This window comes from Leptonychotes weddellii, chromosome 1 (genome assembly GCF_054177405.1).
Source record: "Leptonychotes weddellii isolate Sample4059 chromosome 1, ASM5417740v2, whole genome shotgun sequence".
Classification (NCBI taxonomy): Eukaryota; Metazoa; Chordata; class Mammalia; order Carnivora; family Phocidae; genus Leptonychotes; species Leptonychotes weddellii.
Genome location: NC_138369.1, coordinates 9,837,661 through 9,853,774, shown reverse-complemented (window position 1 = coordinate 9,853,774; position 16,114 = coordinate 9,837,661). Strand labels below are relative to the sequence as shown.

Here is a 16,114-nt window from a genome sequence, read left to right as displayed (position 1 = left end):
TGAGGAGGGAGATGGAAGCTTCCAGATGGATGCAGCAGACCCCAGTGGTAGGTGAGGCAGGTGGCCCAGGTGGGGACAGCTGTTGGTGGCCCCTGCCTGATGCACCAGACGCAGGCCTCTGGGTTCCCTGACGGTGACCCCGGGACCAGGCCACAGAGGGTCCTCAGGGGAGGTGCAGGCAGCTGCCCTCACAGGATGCTCGTTGCCTGGGTGATGGTTTGGGAGCCCAAAGGTGGATGGTTGTCATGGCATCCAAAGCCCATCCTACGCCGCCCTCCTATGCCATGACCTTCAACCTGCCATCAACTGAGATAGGGGGAGCAGGAAGCCGCCAGGCTGGCCCCAACTCTCTGGCTCCATGAGGCCTGCTGGGGACATCTTTGTTCCTCTCTTAGATGTGTCAGAAAGAACCACTGTGTACCATCCAGATATGGGTGTGCTCAGGCCGCACCCCCACAGGAAGCCTCCCCAGTGGCTGTGGCCCCCATGACCCTTGGGCCCACAGTCTGCAGGTCCCTCTGTGAAGGTCAGCCGCCCATTTGTCACCAGCACTTGGAGGGCCTGGCATGGAGCAGGCCCCAGAGGCCAATATGCACACCCCATGTCACAGAAGGGGACACGGAGGGCTGGCCTTGGGGAGTGACTGGGGATTCCCAGTCACCAGGGCTCCCGTGGCCCCATGGACCTGCTTCCTGTGCTGGGGACATAGCATGGGGTTCGGGGCAAGCACGACCCAGAGTCAGTAGGCCTGGGTCAGGCCCCGAACCCTCGGTGAAGCCCTCTCCTTATGGTCTTAGGGTCTCAGCTGTGAAATGGGCTGACCGGTGGCCCGGCCAGCTGTGTTTGTACAGATGGGCCACCCAGCCAGGCCCAGGGTGGGCTCCCCCAGGACTTCATTCGTGGGGATTGTGGGTGTCAGAGGGGGCCGTGAATTCCGCCATGGGGCTGGAGCTCGAGGGCCTATCTCTCCTCTCATTGGAAGGTGGCTGCATGCAGGGTCCTCCAATATGGCTGTCCTGGAGGTGCCCCTACTCTCGGGCTTCCGGGTGGACATCGAGAGCCTGGAGCAGGTGAGGTGGCACCAGCAGGCAGGAGCCAGGCGGGGTCTCTAGCTGACCGCCCTATCCGGGTTGCAAATTCCCAGCCCTTCAAAATTTTTTCTTTCTTTCTGGGCAGAGTTGGTGCTTCGGGGCTGGCCACCTGCTGAGGGGCAGGTGGGAAGGGGTAGGATCCAGGTGGTGGAGGAGGGATTCAGCCAATGTGGATGTGCTGTAGGGACAACGTGGGGTGCCATAGGGTAGCCTCAGCCTTGGTTCTCCAGAAACCTGCACTGCCCTCAAACTCGAGAGATACCAGTCCCACATCCCTTTTGTGTGCGGGAGGCACACAAAGGGGGGATGCTATCTTGCCCAAAGCTGGAAGGAGGTCTGCAGTGTGGGGAGGATGGAGAAGGAAAGGCAGGCCAGTCCCGGGGGTGGGCAATCAGGGAGGCTTCGCCGAGCACCAGGGTAAGGAGAAGGGCCCGCACAAAGGCCTTGGGTTTATGTATCAAAAATTGTGACTTCCCAGGCTGGATGGTGGCTGAATGTTGCAGTTGAGATAAAAGGAGATGGCAGGGCTCAGCTGGGCACCTCGAGTGCCACAGGGAGACCTAGCGTAGGGCTGGGGCTGGATCGAGGGAGGCTGTAGGAAGGGAAGGGGAGGGAAGGCAACCAGCCTCACATACCCTCTCCCGGGTGCTGGGTGGGCTGGCAGGGCCTGGGTAGCCTTGACCGCCATCCCCTGGCCCTGGCCCTGGCCCGTGGGGACTTGCTGGATGACCACAGGCAAGTCGCCAGCCTCTGGGGCCTTGCCCACCTCCCACTGACCAGTGAAGGCCCCGCAGAGACCGGGGAGGAAGCAAGCACTGGGGACAGAGGGGCTGGGTGGACCCTGACCTCTGGCTTCCTCGTCAGCTGCTCTTTGACAAGCATTTCACGCTGAAGAGGTACGAGGTGGCCGGACGCAGAGTCCTCTTCTACTTTGATGAGGTACTGTCACTGGGGCGGGGGCGGGGGCGGGGGCGGGGCTGTCAGGGCCCAGGGCAGTTCCTGCAACCCTCTCATCATGAAAAAGAAACGGGGACAACCAGTCCAGGCAGAGCTGGTGCAGCTGGTGGCTTAGTGCCCCAGGCAGCTCACTTGGGTGGGAAAAGTTGGGAGGGGATGGAACAGTATTCAGGCATAAAAAGGAATGTGGCGCTGGTGCGTGTAGATGAACCTGGAAAACGTGCGGAATGGAAGAAGCCTGATACAAACGGCTTCATGGTGCATAATCCCATGTACACGAAATGCCCAGAACAGGTAAATCCATAGAGACACACGGCAGATTAGTGGTGGCCAGGGACTGGGGGAGGGGGGAGAGGGAGGGCGTGGGGAGTGAAAGACCAGCAGAGAGATTTTTCCAGGTAGGATGGAAGGACCCACGGGATTGAGTGGAATCAGGTTTTTGTGTTTCACACGTCCTGGGTACCCCGAAATCCGCCAGTTCGGGGCCCAGGCTTTGAGGCATAGCAGAGCGTAGGGGCGGTAGCTCATCCCTGAACCCAGTGGCCCCAGGCAGGCCTGAGCCCTTCTGCTAACCCCGCAGATCCCCAGCCGGTGCCTGACCTGCGTGCGGTTCCGGGCGCTGCGTGAGCATGTGGTGGGCAGGACGTCCGCGCTGCCCGTCTCTGTGTACGACTACTACGAGCCTGGTAGGCCCGCACCCACCCGCACCCCCGGCTCAGTTCCTCACCTTGTCACCCCATCACTTGGTCACTCTTCCTTTCCTCGTCCCGCAGCCTTCGAAGCCACGCGCTTCTACAACGTCAGTGCCCGAAGTCCCCTTGCCCAGGAGCTGTGCGCGGGGCCCGCGTGCAACGAGGTGGAGCGCGCCCCGGCTCAGGGCCCCGGTGAGTGCGCGGGCCGCGGCCTCCCCTACCACCGGCCACCCGGACCGTCCTCTTGGAGCTCAGATCAGAGCAGGGAAGCGGGGTCTCTAGGCAGAGGACGACAGCTTGGTAGAGGCAGGAGGACGGAACTCGGTCAAGGGCGCACACTTTGGGGATATGGCCGAGCGGGGTGCGGGCCGGCGGTGAGGAGGGGCGGGGCCAAGCGGGCTGTGGGCGGGCAGTGATGAGGGGCGGGGCCGAGGGGGGGTGCACGTGAGATTGGAGAGAGGATACCGCCGATTGGGGTGGGAGGGCGCCCAGAGCAGAACCGGTGGTGCCCCCTCCTCCACAAACCAGCGGTGTAGGAACTGCAGGGCCCTGGCCATGAACTCGGAGAGTGGCCACAGCACAGGTCTGGACGGGGCTGGAGTGTCCTTCAGGGCCCTTTTCTTTATTTTTTAAACATTTTGAAGTAGGTTTATATTGCTTTTGTTGATAACTTCTATTTGTTTTCGTAATAGTAGGCAAATTCCACCAGGTCAGGGCTCAGGGACTCCCAGTAACTGTCGCGCACCCGTTCCTACCCTGGGGAAGGTCGTCCCTGCCCCCAGGGACTTTTCCCCCACTCCAGGCCTGGTGGGAGGCGCCGGCCAGGTGGGGGTTGGGGTCCCGAAGACCCGGCCGACTTCGCTTCGCCTCCAGGCTGGTCCCCGGGCGCGCGGGGTCCTGCGGCCGCCCCGGAGGAGGGGGCGAAGATTGCGCGCTGTGGCTGCGCCCGCTACTGTAGCGCCGGCGGGGACCCGGTGTGCGGCTCCGACGGAGTCGTCTACACCAGCGCCTGCCACCTGCAGGAGGCTGCCTGCCTAGGCCGCGCGAGATTGGAGCCCGCGCCCCCTAGCCACTGTGCCCTCGGTGAGGACCCACCTTGGGTCTGGCCTCTGGGATCCCAGCTCCCCCTGGACATAGTGCATTGCCCTATCTTCTTCATCACCTCTCCCTCCTATCACCTCCTCCCCATCACCTCCTCCTCCTCTTCCCCAACACCTCCTCCCCCTCCTCCCCATCATCTCCTCCCCCTCCTCCCCATCACCTCCTCCCCCTCCTCCCCATCACCTCCTCCCCCTCCTCTCCATCACCTCCTCCCCCTCCTCTCCATCACCTCCTCCCCCTCCTCTCCATCACCTCCTCCCCATCACCTCCTCGTCTTCCCCACCACCTCCTCCCTCCTGTCTAGCATCACTCTCCTCTTCCTCCTCTCCTCTCCCCTTTCCCCCACCCCTCCTCCCTCTCTCACAGCCCTTGATTCCCTGTCTCTCCCTGATCCTCCCAACTTTCCCCCCAGCTGTGGCCCCTGCATCTCTCCTCCAGTCTTTGTCTTTCTGTCTCTGTTCCTTAGGCTTTGTGACCTCCCCCATCTCTGGTTCCTTGCATCTGGGTTTCTGCTGCTCCTCAGTCTTGCTGAGTCTCTCCCCACCCCCACCCCAAGTTTGTGCCTTTCTGCATCTACTACCCATCTCTGAACACTGTGTCCCCTTCCCCCACCCTTGTGACCTCCCACCTCCTGCCTGTTGCTCTGGGACACGTTATCTCCTTTTCATGGTCTCTCTGAGCTGTCTGCTATCCAGATCCTCTCCCTCCAGTGCCCTCCTACCGACCTAGCCCCCCCTTCCTTCCAGAGCAGCCGACACCGGCCTCTGCCTCCTACAGCTATGACTATGACCCAGCTCCCCCAGACGCTGGGCACCTGGCAGCTGGCCATGGCCATGAGGTGATGGACTTGGAGGGGGAGGCAGAGGACAGGTGAGAGCTAAGCACCCCCTCCCCAACTCCTTCCCCCTAGTTGCCCTGGACCTGACAGGGAGTGGGAGTAACCAATAGACAGGTCAGCCTGCAGATTTCCAGGAACATGGTGGGGGATCCATTCTCTCTTCTCCCCACAGTCTGTCCAACACACATCAGAGAACAACCTGTACGAGCATGGGGAGGCTGAGCCCTCCCGAGGACACAACCCCAGGACAGACCTGCCCATGAGGCGCCCTGGAACCCCATTAAAGAAAGAAATTATTCACTATACTTGTTAAGATGGCAAGGAAGACTGTTCAAGGGAGGGGACTGGTGATAGGTAGCAGGTCATGCAGTGGGGTCTTGCAGTGGAGGGGAAGACAGGACCCAGCTCTGAATACTACAAGAAAAAGTGGGGGTTTATAGCCAAGGGGTGGGGGGGGTCAGTGGACTGAGAATTAGTGACCGGAAACATCAGGGATGAAGGGGGATTCTGGCTGAACCCACCTAACAGCATTACCACTAAAGGCAGGCCAAGGTATCAGACAGTGCCCCAGGGCTGGTGGGAAGGAGGAACTCGATTAAATATTAGATATCGAGGGTGATCAGGTATGGAGTGGGAATTCGGGCTTAAACTGATGTAGAGCGTTCCTGCTATAATTGGACAGTGCTGAGATGAACACCAAAGCCCAGAAGTGGAGACCTAGTCAAAAAGAGTGGAGTTTGATCAGAGACTCTTTGTCACCCCAGGGGAGGGAGGAGGAAGTGGGTGGGAGACCAGAGAGCCCTGTGGGGTGAGGCTGAGAAAGGGCTGCCAGGCCGACTTCCTGGAGGAGGCGAATCTTTTGAGTCTAGTTACAGCAAACTCAAGAGGTTTAAGCAGCAGGTTGGCTTTAATCAGCTTAGGTAGGTGCCAGCCCCAGGGGCCAGCTGCACTGTCAGGCCTCGGGCTGTGTCCACCCGCGCCCGGCCTGCCTTGGCAGGGTCTCCCCACCGCACGCCAGTGGCAAAGGCAGGTTGTCAGCCTCATTCAGCAAACCTAGTGGAATGCTTTTCCACCAGTACCCAGCAAAGTCCCGGAAGTTCAGGGCTGCATCATCCCACACCAAGCACTGGGGCTTGGTCCATGTGCATCTAAGATAATTATTGGTAGAGCTGGGCTTATGGCTATTGTTTCAGTATTTGTTCTGTTTTGTCCTCCATGTGCCTCCTTTTGCACGTATGGAATATTTTTTTTAGGATTCCATTTTGATTCAGCCCCTGGGGATTACAATATACATCCTTAAACTTTGCAGCTTACTTGTTCATTTCACCACTGTCGCATCTGAGTCTGCCGTTTTCCCCCACCGGTAGCTTTGTGTCATCACCACCATAGGCAAGATACACAAGAGCTGCCCTTTTATAGCCACGCCCACCCGGAGAGTCTGTCCTCCCGGGCATGCTGTGTAAACAGGAATCCTCTTGAGATCGGCTTTTCTCACTTAGCGGAGTTCCCTTGCCATCCACCCACGTTGTTGTGTGGACCAGAAGTGAACAACCTGTCCCATCACCGTGACCCGGTGGGGGTGGGCAGGGTCCTGAGGGTCTTCTCCAGGGGGGATGCACCTGCCCCAATGGGCAGAGGCAGCCAGGCCGAGCCACGACGTGGAGGCGGGTTCAGCAAAAGGCACGCCGGCCCCCCCGAAGGCCGGGCAGCCCACACTGTGTCTTTCTTTTTTTCTCTCTTCAGTCAGAGTGGCTTCTCTTCCTAATGCTCCGAGCAGGAGGACTTGATCTGGCTGCGTCCTGTCCCTGTCGGCCCCACCGGAAGGGGGCCACTGATGGGAGAGTTCCCTTAACTCTCTGGTGGGCGGGCGGACCCCGCCCCAGGTGACCGCAACCCAGCCTCTAAATGAACCTGATACACAGAACGCAGAGACCTGCCTCGATGGATGACGGGCCTCCTCCCAGCCCTCCCTCAACAGGAGGGTTGGCCTTGATCCCCCCACTTCCCCAGCTGCACCTGGCCCTGGGCACCCCCTCCTCGGGCCAGAGCAGCTCCGCTCCAGGAGAAGGGACGCTCCTGGGAAGGACCTGTGGCCAAAGGCCTCTGTTGGAGGAGACACGATGACATTTAGCCAAATCAGGGACATAGATAAGCATCCATCCCCTCATCACCAACTTCAAAATGAAACAGGCCGCCTTTCTCCAAAATGCAAAGCTTGGGCCCTCTTTGGGGCACCTGGGCCGCCGAACCCCTGGACCTAGACCTCGAATTGTCCCCTAACTGTCACAGTCCCCACACACCCCCATCTTGTCTCACCCCAGGGGTCCCCAAATGTTTGGTGCCGACAGGGTCAGGCCCTCAGGGAAAGCCATATGGGGACTGCCTTCTCCCAGCTTCCTGGCGGGGGAGCCCCAGCCCCGCAACCAGCCCTGCCTTCCTCGGGGGACCCTCCAGCTGTGGTCCCATTCCTCTTTGTGACCCTCAGGGCACACCTGTTTCTGGTCCCTCGCGGGCATGGCCTGTCTGCTCCCCTGTGCAGTGGTATTTATGGTGGCCAGAGCTGCTCGTCTCTGACCTCCAGCGGGGACAGCACAGAGACCCTGAGGGCGCTGCCCAGCCAGTGGGTCCCCGGCCATTTCCCGCGCCCCTCACCCCCACCAGCCCCGCTCCCTGTGGAGGCCGCTCCCATAATAAAAGCTCCTTTCCAGAGTCACAGACAGGCTTTGGCCTGGGTGGTGGTGGGGGGGGGCGGTGCAGCACTGAGGGCTGGAGGCCCAGCTCCTGTCAGGCCCCCCAGCACTTCTGTTCCCTAGTCTCCGGCTCAGCCTTTCAGGGCCGGGCGGGGAGGAGCGTCTCAAACGCCTGCACCCCAACCTAATGATAGATTCCCGTGCATTTGTAAGAAATTCTACCGGTACAGAGAGGTCTACTGTCCACCCAGCCTCCCCGCCCCCCGCCCCGGCGGTAACATCTTGGGAAACTCCTACATCATCAACCAGACTACTGACATGGATACATTTCGCTGGTCTTACACTTCTCCAGGCTCACGGGCATGTGCGTGTGTCCTGGGGCTGCCCACCCACTGGCTCATTTTTCTCTAGACCAGACACATACGGACCCTGATGGGGAGCCCAGGAATGGCCCCCACTCCCCTCTGCCTTGGGAGAGCCTCCCACAGTTGACGTCTCCGTGGCTCCAGACAAAGTGCCCCATGCTGCCCCCACCCCTTGCGGTACCCCCCCCATTCAGAACGGCTCAGATCCCGGGGTAAACAGCTTGGGGTGGGGGTCGCAGGGCTGTAGCCCCTGCCCGGGCCCACCTGTCCACCCTCCAGTTGCCCACCCACCTGGTCCTGGGGTGGTGGGGGACGTTAACATCAAGAAGAGTCAGACCTAGGGTTAAGGGGAAGAGGTACCGTCCTGCCTCCAGGGTGACAGAAGGTGACAGTCCTGTGGGTCCTCATGACAGGCCGCACCGGGCTCTGGGGAGCAGAATGACGGCCTCCGCAGTGATTGTCCAGGACACGCCCCAAACCCCGGAGCCCATCCCAGAGCTAGACGCTGGGCTTTGGGGAAGGAGGACTGCCAACCGGCCTTCCTGGCTGCCTGGGCCACGAGGGGGTGGGCGGCCCGAGCCTCCTCCTAGGAGGGGGTCCTGGAGCGGGTCCACGGCAGCATCAGCCTTGCCTCCGCCCCACCTTGGACATGAGGGAGCTGGCTGGGCCTGGGAACATGCATTTAACCCCTATATTCATTTTTTGGTGCCGCTCTAACCAAAAACCACAAAACGGGTGACTTAAAACAACAGAAATTTATTCTGTGACCGTTCTGGAGGCCAGAAGCTTGAGATCAGGGTGTGGGCAGGGTCCACTTCTTTGGGGGGGCTCCGAGGGAGGGCGTCTCAGGCTGCCGTCCCGGCTTCTGGTGGCTGCTAGCGGTCGGCCTGTTCACCCCAGTGTCTGCCTTCGTGATCAGATGGCCTCTTCCCCTGTGTGTACGTGGGCCTCTCCTAATAAGGACACTGGTCACAGCAGATTTAGGGCTTCCCCTACGCCAGTGTGACCGAATTTTAATAACACCTGCAAAGGCCCTATTTCCAGATGAGCTCACGTTCAGGGGTTCCCGGTACACATGAATCGGGAGGGGGCCCCGCTCGAGCCCGCACGGCGCCCTGTCCACCTGCCCCGCCTTCCGGGGGGCCTCACACGAGGGAGGTGGACCGGGTGCCTGTGCCCTGGGCGGCCCCCTCCCTGGAGGCTGCGGAGGCGCCCCGAGCCACGCAGAGCAGCCCCTCCCGCACCTTGTCCCTGAACTCCACAGACACGTAGTAGTAGATGAAGGGGTCCACGCAGCTGTTGAGGGTGCTGAGCGCCAGGCTGGGCACGTAGGCGGCGTACAGGTCGCCCCAGGCGTCCGGGCGCGGGTCCGAGTAGTGCAGCAGCAGCAGGACGTTGCTGGGCACGAAGAAGGCCACGGCCGAGGCCAGCACCAGCGCGGTGAGCCTCAGCGCGTGGCCGTAGCGCGGGCCGCCGGCCGCCAGCGCGCGCAGGGTGGCCCCGTAGCTCAGCAGCATGACGAGCAGCGGCAGGAAGCAGCCGAGCACGGCCAGGCAGAGGAAGGCGGGCCGCCAGTAGGAGGCCTGGGCGCCCACGGGCAGCGCGTCGTGGCACAGCACGTGGTCCGAGTGCGACAACCGGAAGGTCTGCGGCTGCAGCGCCAGGGGCAGCGCCAGGGCGCCGGCCGCCAGCCAGGCCGCGGCGCAGAGCCCGGCGGCCAGGCGCCCGCCGCGCAGGCTGAGCGCCCGGAGCGGGTGCACCACGCCGAGGTAGCGGTCCAGGCTGACGGCGGCCAGCAGCAGCACGGAGCCGTACATGTGGCCGTAGAGCGCGGCGGTGGTGGCGCGGCAGGCGGCCTCGCCGAACGGCCAGTGCTGCTCCTGCAGGTGGTAGGCGACGCGCAGCGGCAGCGTCAGGGCCAGCAGGAGGTCGGCGGCCGCCAGGTTCATGAGCAGCATGGTGGAGGGCAGCCGCGGCACCCGGGTGGCCAGCACCCACAGCGCCAGGCCGTTGGCGGGCAGCCCCACCAGCAGGGTCAGCCCGTAGAGCGCGGGCACCAGCCTCGTGGACACCCAGCCCAGCAGCAGGGCCCGAGAGCTGTCTGGGAGCTCCAGGACGTTGCTGCCGTTGTCCTGGAGCTGGCCGGGGAAGCTGCGCAGGTGGGGTGAGTGAGGGGTCTCCTCCTGGGGCCCGCTCAGGGGCCCCAGTGTGCCATCTGGGGGAAAGGGGATAGAGGTGTTGAGAGTCCAGGCGTCACCCCCACCTCGCCCCGCCCAGCCCCCGCCCGTGCCGCTCCCGGTGCGGCGGCGGAGGGGGGGCGGGGCGCTACAGTCCAGGCCCCGGCTCTCAGGAGCCCCCAGCTTGGTGGGTCAGAGCTGGACACAGACACCCCCAGCCCCGTGGGCTCCGGGCTGAGCTGGAGGACCCCCCTCCCCAATTCCCTGTCTCCCACTCATCAACTCTACTGGGCCTCCCCGCCAGGCCCAAGACAGGGCCCAAGGTCACTCACCGTTACCTGCCCCCGCGCTCCCCATCTCGTCGTAGGTGAGGGTGTTCTGGCTGTCATCTTCCAGGCTGAACCCCAGCACCACGGGCCACAGCAGCACGAGGACCCACATGCTGCCAGGGCTGGGCGCCGGCTGCTCTGGGCTGCGGCCGCTGACCTCAGGCTTCCTGCCTGGCTGACCCCCCACCCCCAGCTTCCTGAGCGCCAGTGGAGGAGCGGACAGGGCCCGTGAGATAAAGCAGCCCCTGCCCCCACAAACCCGCGGCAGGCCCGCGGTGTGGCCTGAGGAGGCCTGGGGGCTAGCGTCAGTCAGTTCCACACGCGGGGGGCCAGGTGCGGGGCCAGCAGGATGCGGGAGGAGGTTCCAGGCTGCACTCCCCGCCCTCAGCCCCCGTTCAGCTCAGGAAGCCTCTATGGGCCAAGTGGCTACTTCCTGCTATCCTGTCCTGTCTGCAGCCCCTGTTCCCATGACAGCCCGCCGGGTCACGAACTCAGGGGCTCTTGGCCCTTCCTGAAACCTCTCCCCACCTCCTGCCTGTGGCTGGCTGGACCACAGCCCTGCCTCGCCAGGTCACAGACCAGAGCACGTGAGCGATCGTCCCCCTCTCCGAGCACCCCAGGTCCTCCGTGGGGGCTGCCTGCTTTGTTGCCTCTTCACTCACACCCCGGCCCGCTCCCCTGGGCGGGCAGGCCCAAAGTGAGGTGCAGAGATGGGAAGGCACTTTGTGAGACTGGGGTATCTGAGGAGGTCTTGGTCCTTGGCCCGGACCCCCAGTGCTGACCACGTGCTACCCTGGGGAGCAGAGAGGAGCCCAGCTTTGGCCCCCTTTGGGCCCAAGAGCTCCTTCTGCTCCCGTCCTGGCTCCATCCTCCCCCTGGGGCTCTTGGGAATGGTCATGGACATACCTCAGCCTGAGAGTGGTGGTCAGGCCAGCCCAGGACAGAGGGCCCCTGAGCCACCCACCCTGCTCTGGCCCCTCCACGACCCTGCCCTCAGACGGGGCCTACCGTGCTCTGGCCCCTCCACGACCCTGCCCTCAGACGGGGCCTACCGTGCAGCTGAAAAAACACAGAGGGGCTCAGGGGGGAGGGTACGCCTTCTCTGCCTTCTCTTCTGCACACAATGCCCTCTGTTGCCCCTCCGGGGGAGAGGCCTCGACCATCCTGCCCTGGGGAAGCTCTGCATGGGGGTTCTCGACCAATGTGGTCAGGGTTGGGCCATGGTGGCGGTGGGGGAGGGGGCGGTCTGAGAGCAAGGGGACCCTGAGGGGTTGGTGGGGGGTCAGGGAAGAAGAAATGAACTAGGGATGGGAGAAGGGGAGCAATGTGGCCATGTCCTGGTCTGGGAGCCTTAATCTAGCCACACACTTGAGGTCACAGAGACCAGCCAGGAAGTGACCAAGCAGTCCTGGACAGAGTCAGTGCAGCTGAGGGTGAGATGCCAAGGTCCCTGCCCCCAGCCCTGGGTGGGGGACTAAGGCCTAGAGAGTTCCGGCTGGGACAGGGTCCTAGCCAGGAGTCTCCCCAATTTCCGGACTGTTTCCACCGGCACCAGTGACAAATTCAGCCACGCCTATGTCTCTTGGCAGTTCGTGGCCAAGGTCACGCTCAGCGCACAGGGGAACCCAGATGAGGACCCCCTCCTGCCCTCCAGGAGCAGAGCTGGGAACCTGTGCACAGGAGGCTGGGGGGCTGGCAGCTGGGCGACTCTGGGGCAGGGTGGACTGGAGCCCCCCAAGGAGGGTGGTTTGACTCAAGAGTCCCGTGTCTGGGAATCGATGGCAGGCACGCGCACACAGGAACTCGCCCGCACAGGGGTATTCCCCGCTGCACAGAGGCGGGGATGCCGATCAACAGCCCCATCACAGAAACCACCCTGTGCCAGCCGGGGTGGGGGAACCCCGACACAGGAGGTGCAGGGAGACCCACCATGGTGAGGCGCTTTCTGGAGGACGCTGGGGGGCAGCTGCTTTGGGGAGAGGGACTTAGGTGCCTACTTTTCTCTGTGTGGTTTTTTTTGTACTGTTGGAATTTTCTGTATCATCTGTCACTTTCCATAAAAACTTACATTTATTTATTTATTTATTTATTTATTTAACTCCATGCCCAGCATGGAGCCCAACGTGGGGCTTGAACTCACCACCCTGACATCAAGACCTGGGCTGAGACCGAGAGTCGGACGCTTAACTGACTAAACCATCCAGGTGTCCCCAAAACTCACATTTTTTAAAATGGTAGAATAGTAGCTTTAAAAAGGAGGGAAAATCTGATACAAGCTCTTCCACAACATGGATGAGGCTTGAGGACATTATGCGGAGTGAGATAAGCCAGTCACAAAAGCACCAAAGCTATATGATCCAGGAAGATGAAGTCCCTCCAGGGGTCAGGTTCTCAGGAACAAGAAGGAGATGGTGGGCTCCAGGGGCTGGGCGCGGGGGTTGGGAGTCCGTGTTTCATGGGGACAGAGTTGCAGTTTGGAAGATGACGAGTCCCGGGGTTGGAGGGTGGGGATGGCCACACAACCATGTGAAGGTACTTAAAGCCACTGAACTGGATACTTAGAATGGCTAAATTTTATGTGTATTTTAACACAATTAAAAACTTATTTAAAATAGTGTGTGTGGGGGGGAAGGGTAATCAGATCCGGGCAGCAGCTAGTGCTGGATTCCTTCAGCTTGCAGCCCCACCTGAACCCCCAGAAGCCCCCGGAGCCCCTCCTGGCCCACCTCACTGTCTCCAGTGTTAGATGGAGGTCAGGGCACCAGTTAGAGACTCCACGAGTCCTTCCAACGTGACGCCTCTCGGGGAACCGTCTTGGTGGAGATTGTGATTTCTTTCTGTTGTAGACCAGATTGTGATTTCTTTCTGTTGTAGACCAGATTTTCCACCTCCTCATGTTCTTTCTGCCTAAACAACTTCCTTTAAATATCTTCTTTTAGTTCAGGATTGTTAGTGGTAAACTGTTGCAATATTTGTCTGAAAAATGCCTTATCTTCCCCTTTCACCTTGGAGGATATTTTCATGAGCTATAGACTTCAGGTTGGCAATATTTTTTTTTTTTCAGCAAATTTCCTTTTGGCTTTTCTGAGAAATTAGTGGTCATTTTCAATTTGCTTTTTCTTAACTTTCTTGTGTTTGTGTGTGTGTATGTGTTTACCTTCTAGCTAATTTTAAGACTTGTTTCCTGATCCTTGATTTTCAGCAAATTGATTATGCTGTGTGTGTGTGTGTGTGTGTGTGTGGTTAGCCTGCTATGGGTTGACTATGCTTCTCAGACCATTCTTGGAAAATATTCTGCCTTTGTTTCTTCAGTGATTTTTTTTTCTATTACTCTCTCATCTGCAACTCGAAAGAATGCATATAAAATTGCTTGATATTGTCTCACAGGTAATTGATGCTCTTTTCAGTTTTTGTTCAGCCTTTTTCTTTGTGTTTCAGTTTGGATTGTTTCTACTGCTATGTTCAAGTTTTTATTTTTTATTCTGCAGTGTCCAATATGCTAAACTTATTCAATAAAATTTTCATTTAGCATAAAAAAAAAAAAAGTGGATGGGCACCCACCACGATGCCTCCATTTCCCCTTATTCCGGGACCGGGCCTCAGCCTGTGGGCAGGGACAGTAACCCACTTCCGGCCGAGAGGAGGGTGCTCTGACCCCGGCTGGCTTTGAGGTCTGGCTCTCCCAATCCCAGATGCCCCGTGTCCTCCCGGGGACCTCAGTCCCAGCTACTCCATCGGGCCACGCACTGGAGCTCGGACAAGGCGCTGGAAGCCCTCGGGCAACCTTCCAGCAACCGTGGTTGTAGAGGTGCTGGGTGCGTTCCGATCTCACCCCACACCTCCGGCCCTCAGCCTCCTACTGGGAGGTCCCACCTACCCCAGTCCCCACCCCGCCCCCTCCTGAGACTGCCTTGAGGTCCACTTGTTGTTCAGAACAATCGGCCTCCTTCTCAGCCAGGACATCAGGGGTAAAGCGTGGCTTATACCTTGCAAAAGGTATAACAGAATAAGAGGAGAGAAATAATAACAGAATAAATGTGCATCACACCCCACTGGAAAGTCCTCCCCCTCCCCGCCACCTCCCCAAGCATCACATACCTGCTCCCTCTACCACCCTGGGGAGGGGAGGGCCGCCTACCTGGTCCTGCGGCTCGGCCCCTCCCCAGACTTGAAGGAGGGAGGAAGAGAGGGGCGCGGTGGTGAGGATGGAGGGCTGCTTTATCTATCAGGCCTGTTCTTCACTGCAGTGCAATCCAGGGCTGCAGACGCGGTGGCTTGGAACGACAGGCCCTTAGGATCTGGTGCCTCCGTGGGTGAGGAGTCCGGGCCCCGCAGGCTGGTCCCCTGCTCAGCGCCTCACCAGGCTGCAGGCTGGGTGTCCACAGGGCCGGGTCCTCACCCGCACTGGTCACGCCCCCTTCCCAATAGGGCCAGCAGGAGACCCTCCCTCCAGTTTCTCCTCCAGTGACCTGATCACAGCCATAGGCCCCGCCCACTCCGGGGACCCGGTGCCCTTTCCCGTGCCCTTCCCAGAGGCTGCAGCGGCCAGGACCCGCACCCCAGGACACCCCTCCCAGCGCTTCCAACAGGAAGGCCAGTCCGTGGGCACACAGGGCCCTGGGACCCATCCTTGACGTAGGCTTGAGGCAAGGAGGAATCTGGGACAGCACTGAGCCTCATTCACCAAACTCCCCGGGAGCCCCGACTCTCTGGAGGGGGAGGTGTGCAGCACCGGGGGACATCACGTGTGGGGTGCACATGGACGAGGGGTTCCCTGGAAGGCAGCAAGGGCCACTCAGGAGATGGAGGACCGCACCTGGAGAGGACAGGCCCCGTGGGCAGTGCAGTCTCAGCTCAGGGACCTGACTGGTGAGGCCTGGCGGTGGGCACTGGGGGGGAAGTGGGGGGAAAGGCCAGCCAGGAGCCTCAAGAGGTATCCACTAAGAGGACCCTAAGAGCAGCTGTGGTCTCCCACTTTCTTGGAGGTGGGGCCAGATGGGAGCAGGCCCAGGTGAGTTCAGAAGGGGTGATGACGAAGTCATCAAGGTGTGCTGAGACACACATCAAGAGGTGTGCTGAGAGGAAGGGGGCGCCCAGCTGGGAGCAGGGACCAGAGAGCGCGGAGGGAGGGTGGCTTTGTGGGGTGGGGGAGGGAAAGACACGGCGCTGGGCAGGCGGAGCAAGCTCAGAGCCAACACCAGTCTTTAAATTGGGTTTCCCACGCACAACACTCAAAGGGAACACCTCTCCGTTCTACTGAAAATAAAAACGGAGTCAGGAATACATTCCAGAAAAGCCTGTGGGTGGGGCGACACCCTGGGGGGCGGGGAACAGGACCCTCCTGCAGAGGCATGGGGTGGCCACAAGGGGGCGGCACTTGAGGTCTGGGAACCCAGGGGGCGCAGGAGCAGATGGGGATTCGCCGACAAGCAAGAAGGACGGAGAGGATCTCATGGAGTTAGGTCAATATTTAATTTTTAACTTTAATGTGCAAATAAATAGAAAAGGAAAACTACATTCAAAACAGCTGCAAAGGAAGTACAAGCCCCAGAACAGAAATTCTTCAAAAACAGAAGAGACGCTCCCTAGAAGCATGCAGGGCGGGGCTCGGCAGGGTGTGGCCCGCACCCCAGACCCACACGGAGGCACGGAAGGGGCCACGGGCTCCCAAGGATGGCGCCGGGAGGTTCTGGTTCAGGAATTCTGGTAAGTTCCCTTCTTACAAAACAAGATGTGGACAAAGTGCCTGGTAGACTTGAGCAAACAAACACGGGCTAGGAGACCCTGGGCGGGGCACACTGGCCCTGGAATCGCCCAGACTCCGAGTCAAAGGCTTTGCAAACCTTGAGTTCCACAGGTAACTCCTAGAAAACT

General features: G+C 60.4%; 2 protein-coding genes across 3 annotated transcripts in view; one reads left to right on the top strand and one right to left on the bottom strand.

Annotated features, from left to right (window-relative positions):
- CPAMD8 (C3 and PZP like alpha-2-macroglobulin domain containing 8) overlaps positions 1-5,071 on the top strand; it is a 72,626-nt gene extending 67,555 nt beyond the window's left edge. Inside the window, exons 36-42 of the mRNA XM_081815000.1 lie at positions 983-1,070; positions 1,956-2,030; positions 2,629-2,734; positions 2,822-2,932; positions 3,614-3,823; positions 4,588-4,711; positions 4,852-5,071. Of these exons, the coding sequence (XP_081671126.1) occupies positions 983-1,070; positions 1,956-2,030; positions 2,629-2,734; positions 2,822-2,932; positions 3,614-3,823; positions 4,588-4,711; positions 4,852-4,942 (805 nt within the window). The 3' untranslated portion in view covers positions 4,943-5,071. The remainder of the gene's footprint in view (positions 1-982; positions 1,071-1,955; positions 2,031-2,628; positions 2,735-2,821; positions 2,933-3,613; positions 3,824-4,587; positions 4,712-4,851) is intronic.
- A 3,399-nt stretch (positions 5,072-8,470) lies between these two features.
- Positions 8,471-10,826, bottom strand: F2RL3 (F2R like thrombin or trypsin receptor 3). Of its 2 annotated transcripts, none has more exons than XM_081814999.1 (2): positions 10,250-10,826; positions 8,471-9,949 (listed from the first exon to the last, which is right to left on the bottom strand). In XM_081814999.1, the coding sequence occupies exons 1-2, from the start codon at positions 10,350-10,352 to the stop codon at positions 8,880-8,882; spliced, it is 1,173 nt and encodes a 390-aa protein (XP_081671125.1). In that variant the 5' UTR covers positions 10,353-10,826; the 3' UTR covers positions 8,471-8,879. The 2 variants fall into 2 exon arrangements, with proteins under 2 accessions (XP_081671125.1, XP_081671121.1); XM_081814995.1 differs by having other exon boundaries at positions 10,244-10,815.
- Between the last annotated feature and the right edge of the window lie 5,288 nt (positions 10,827-16,114).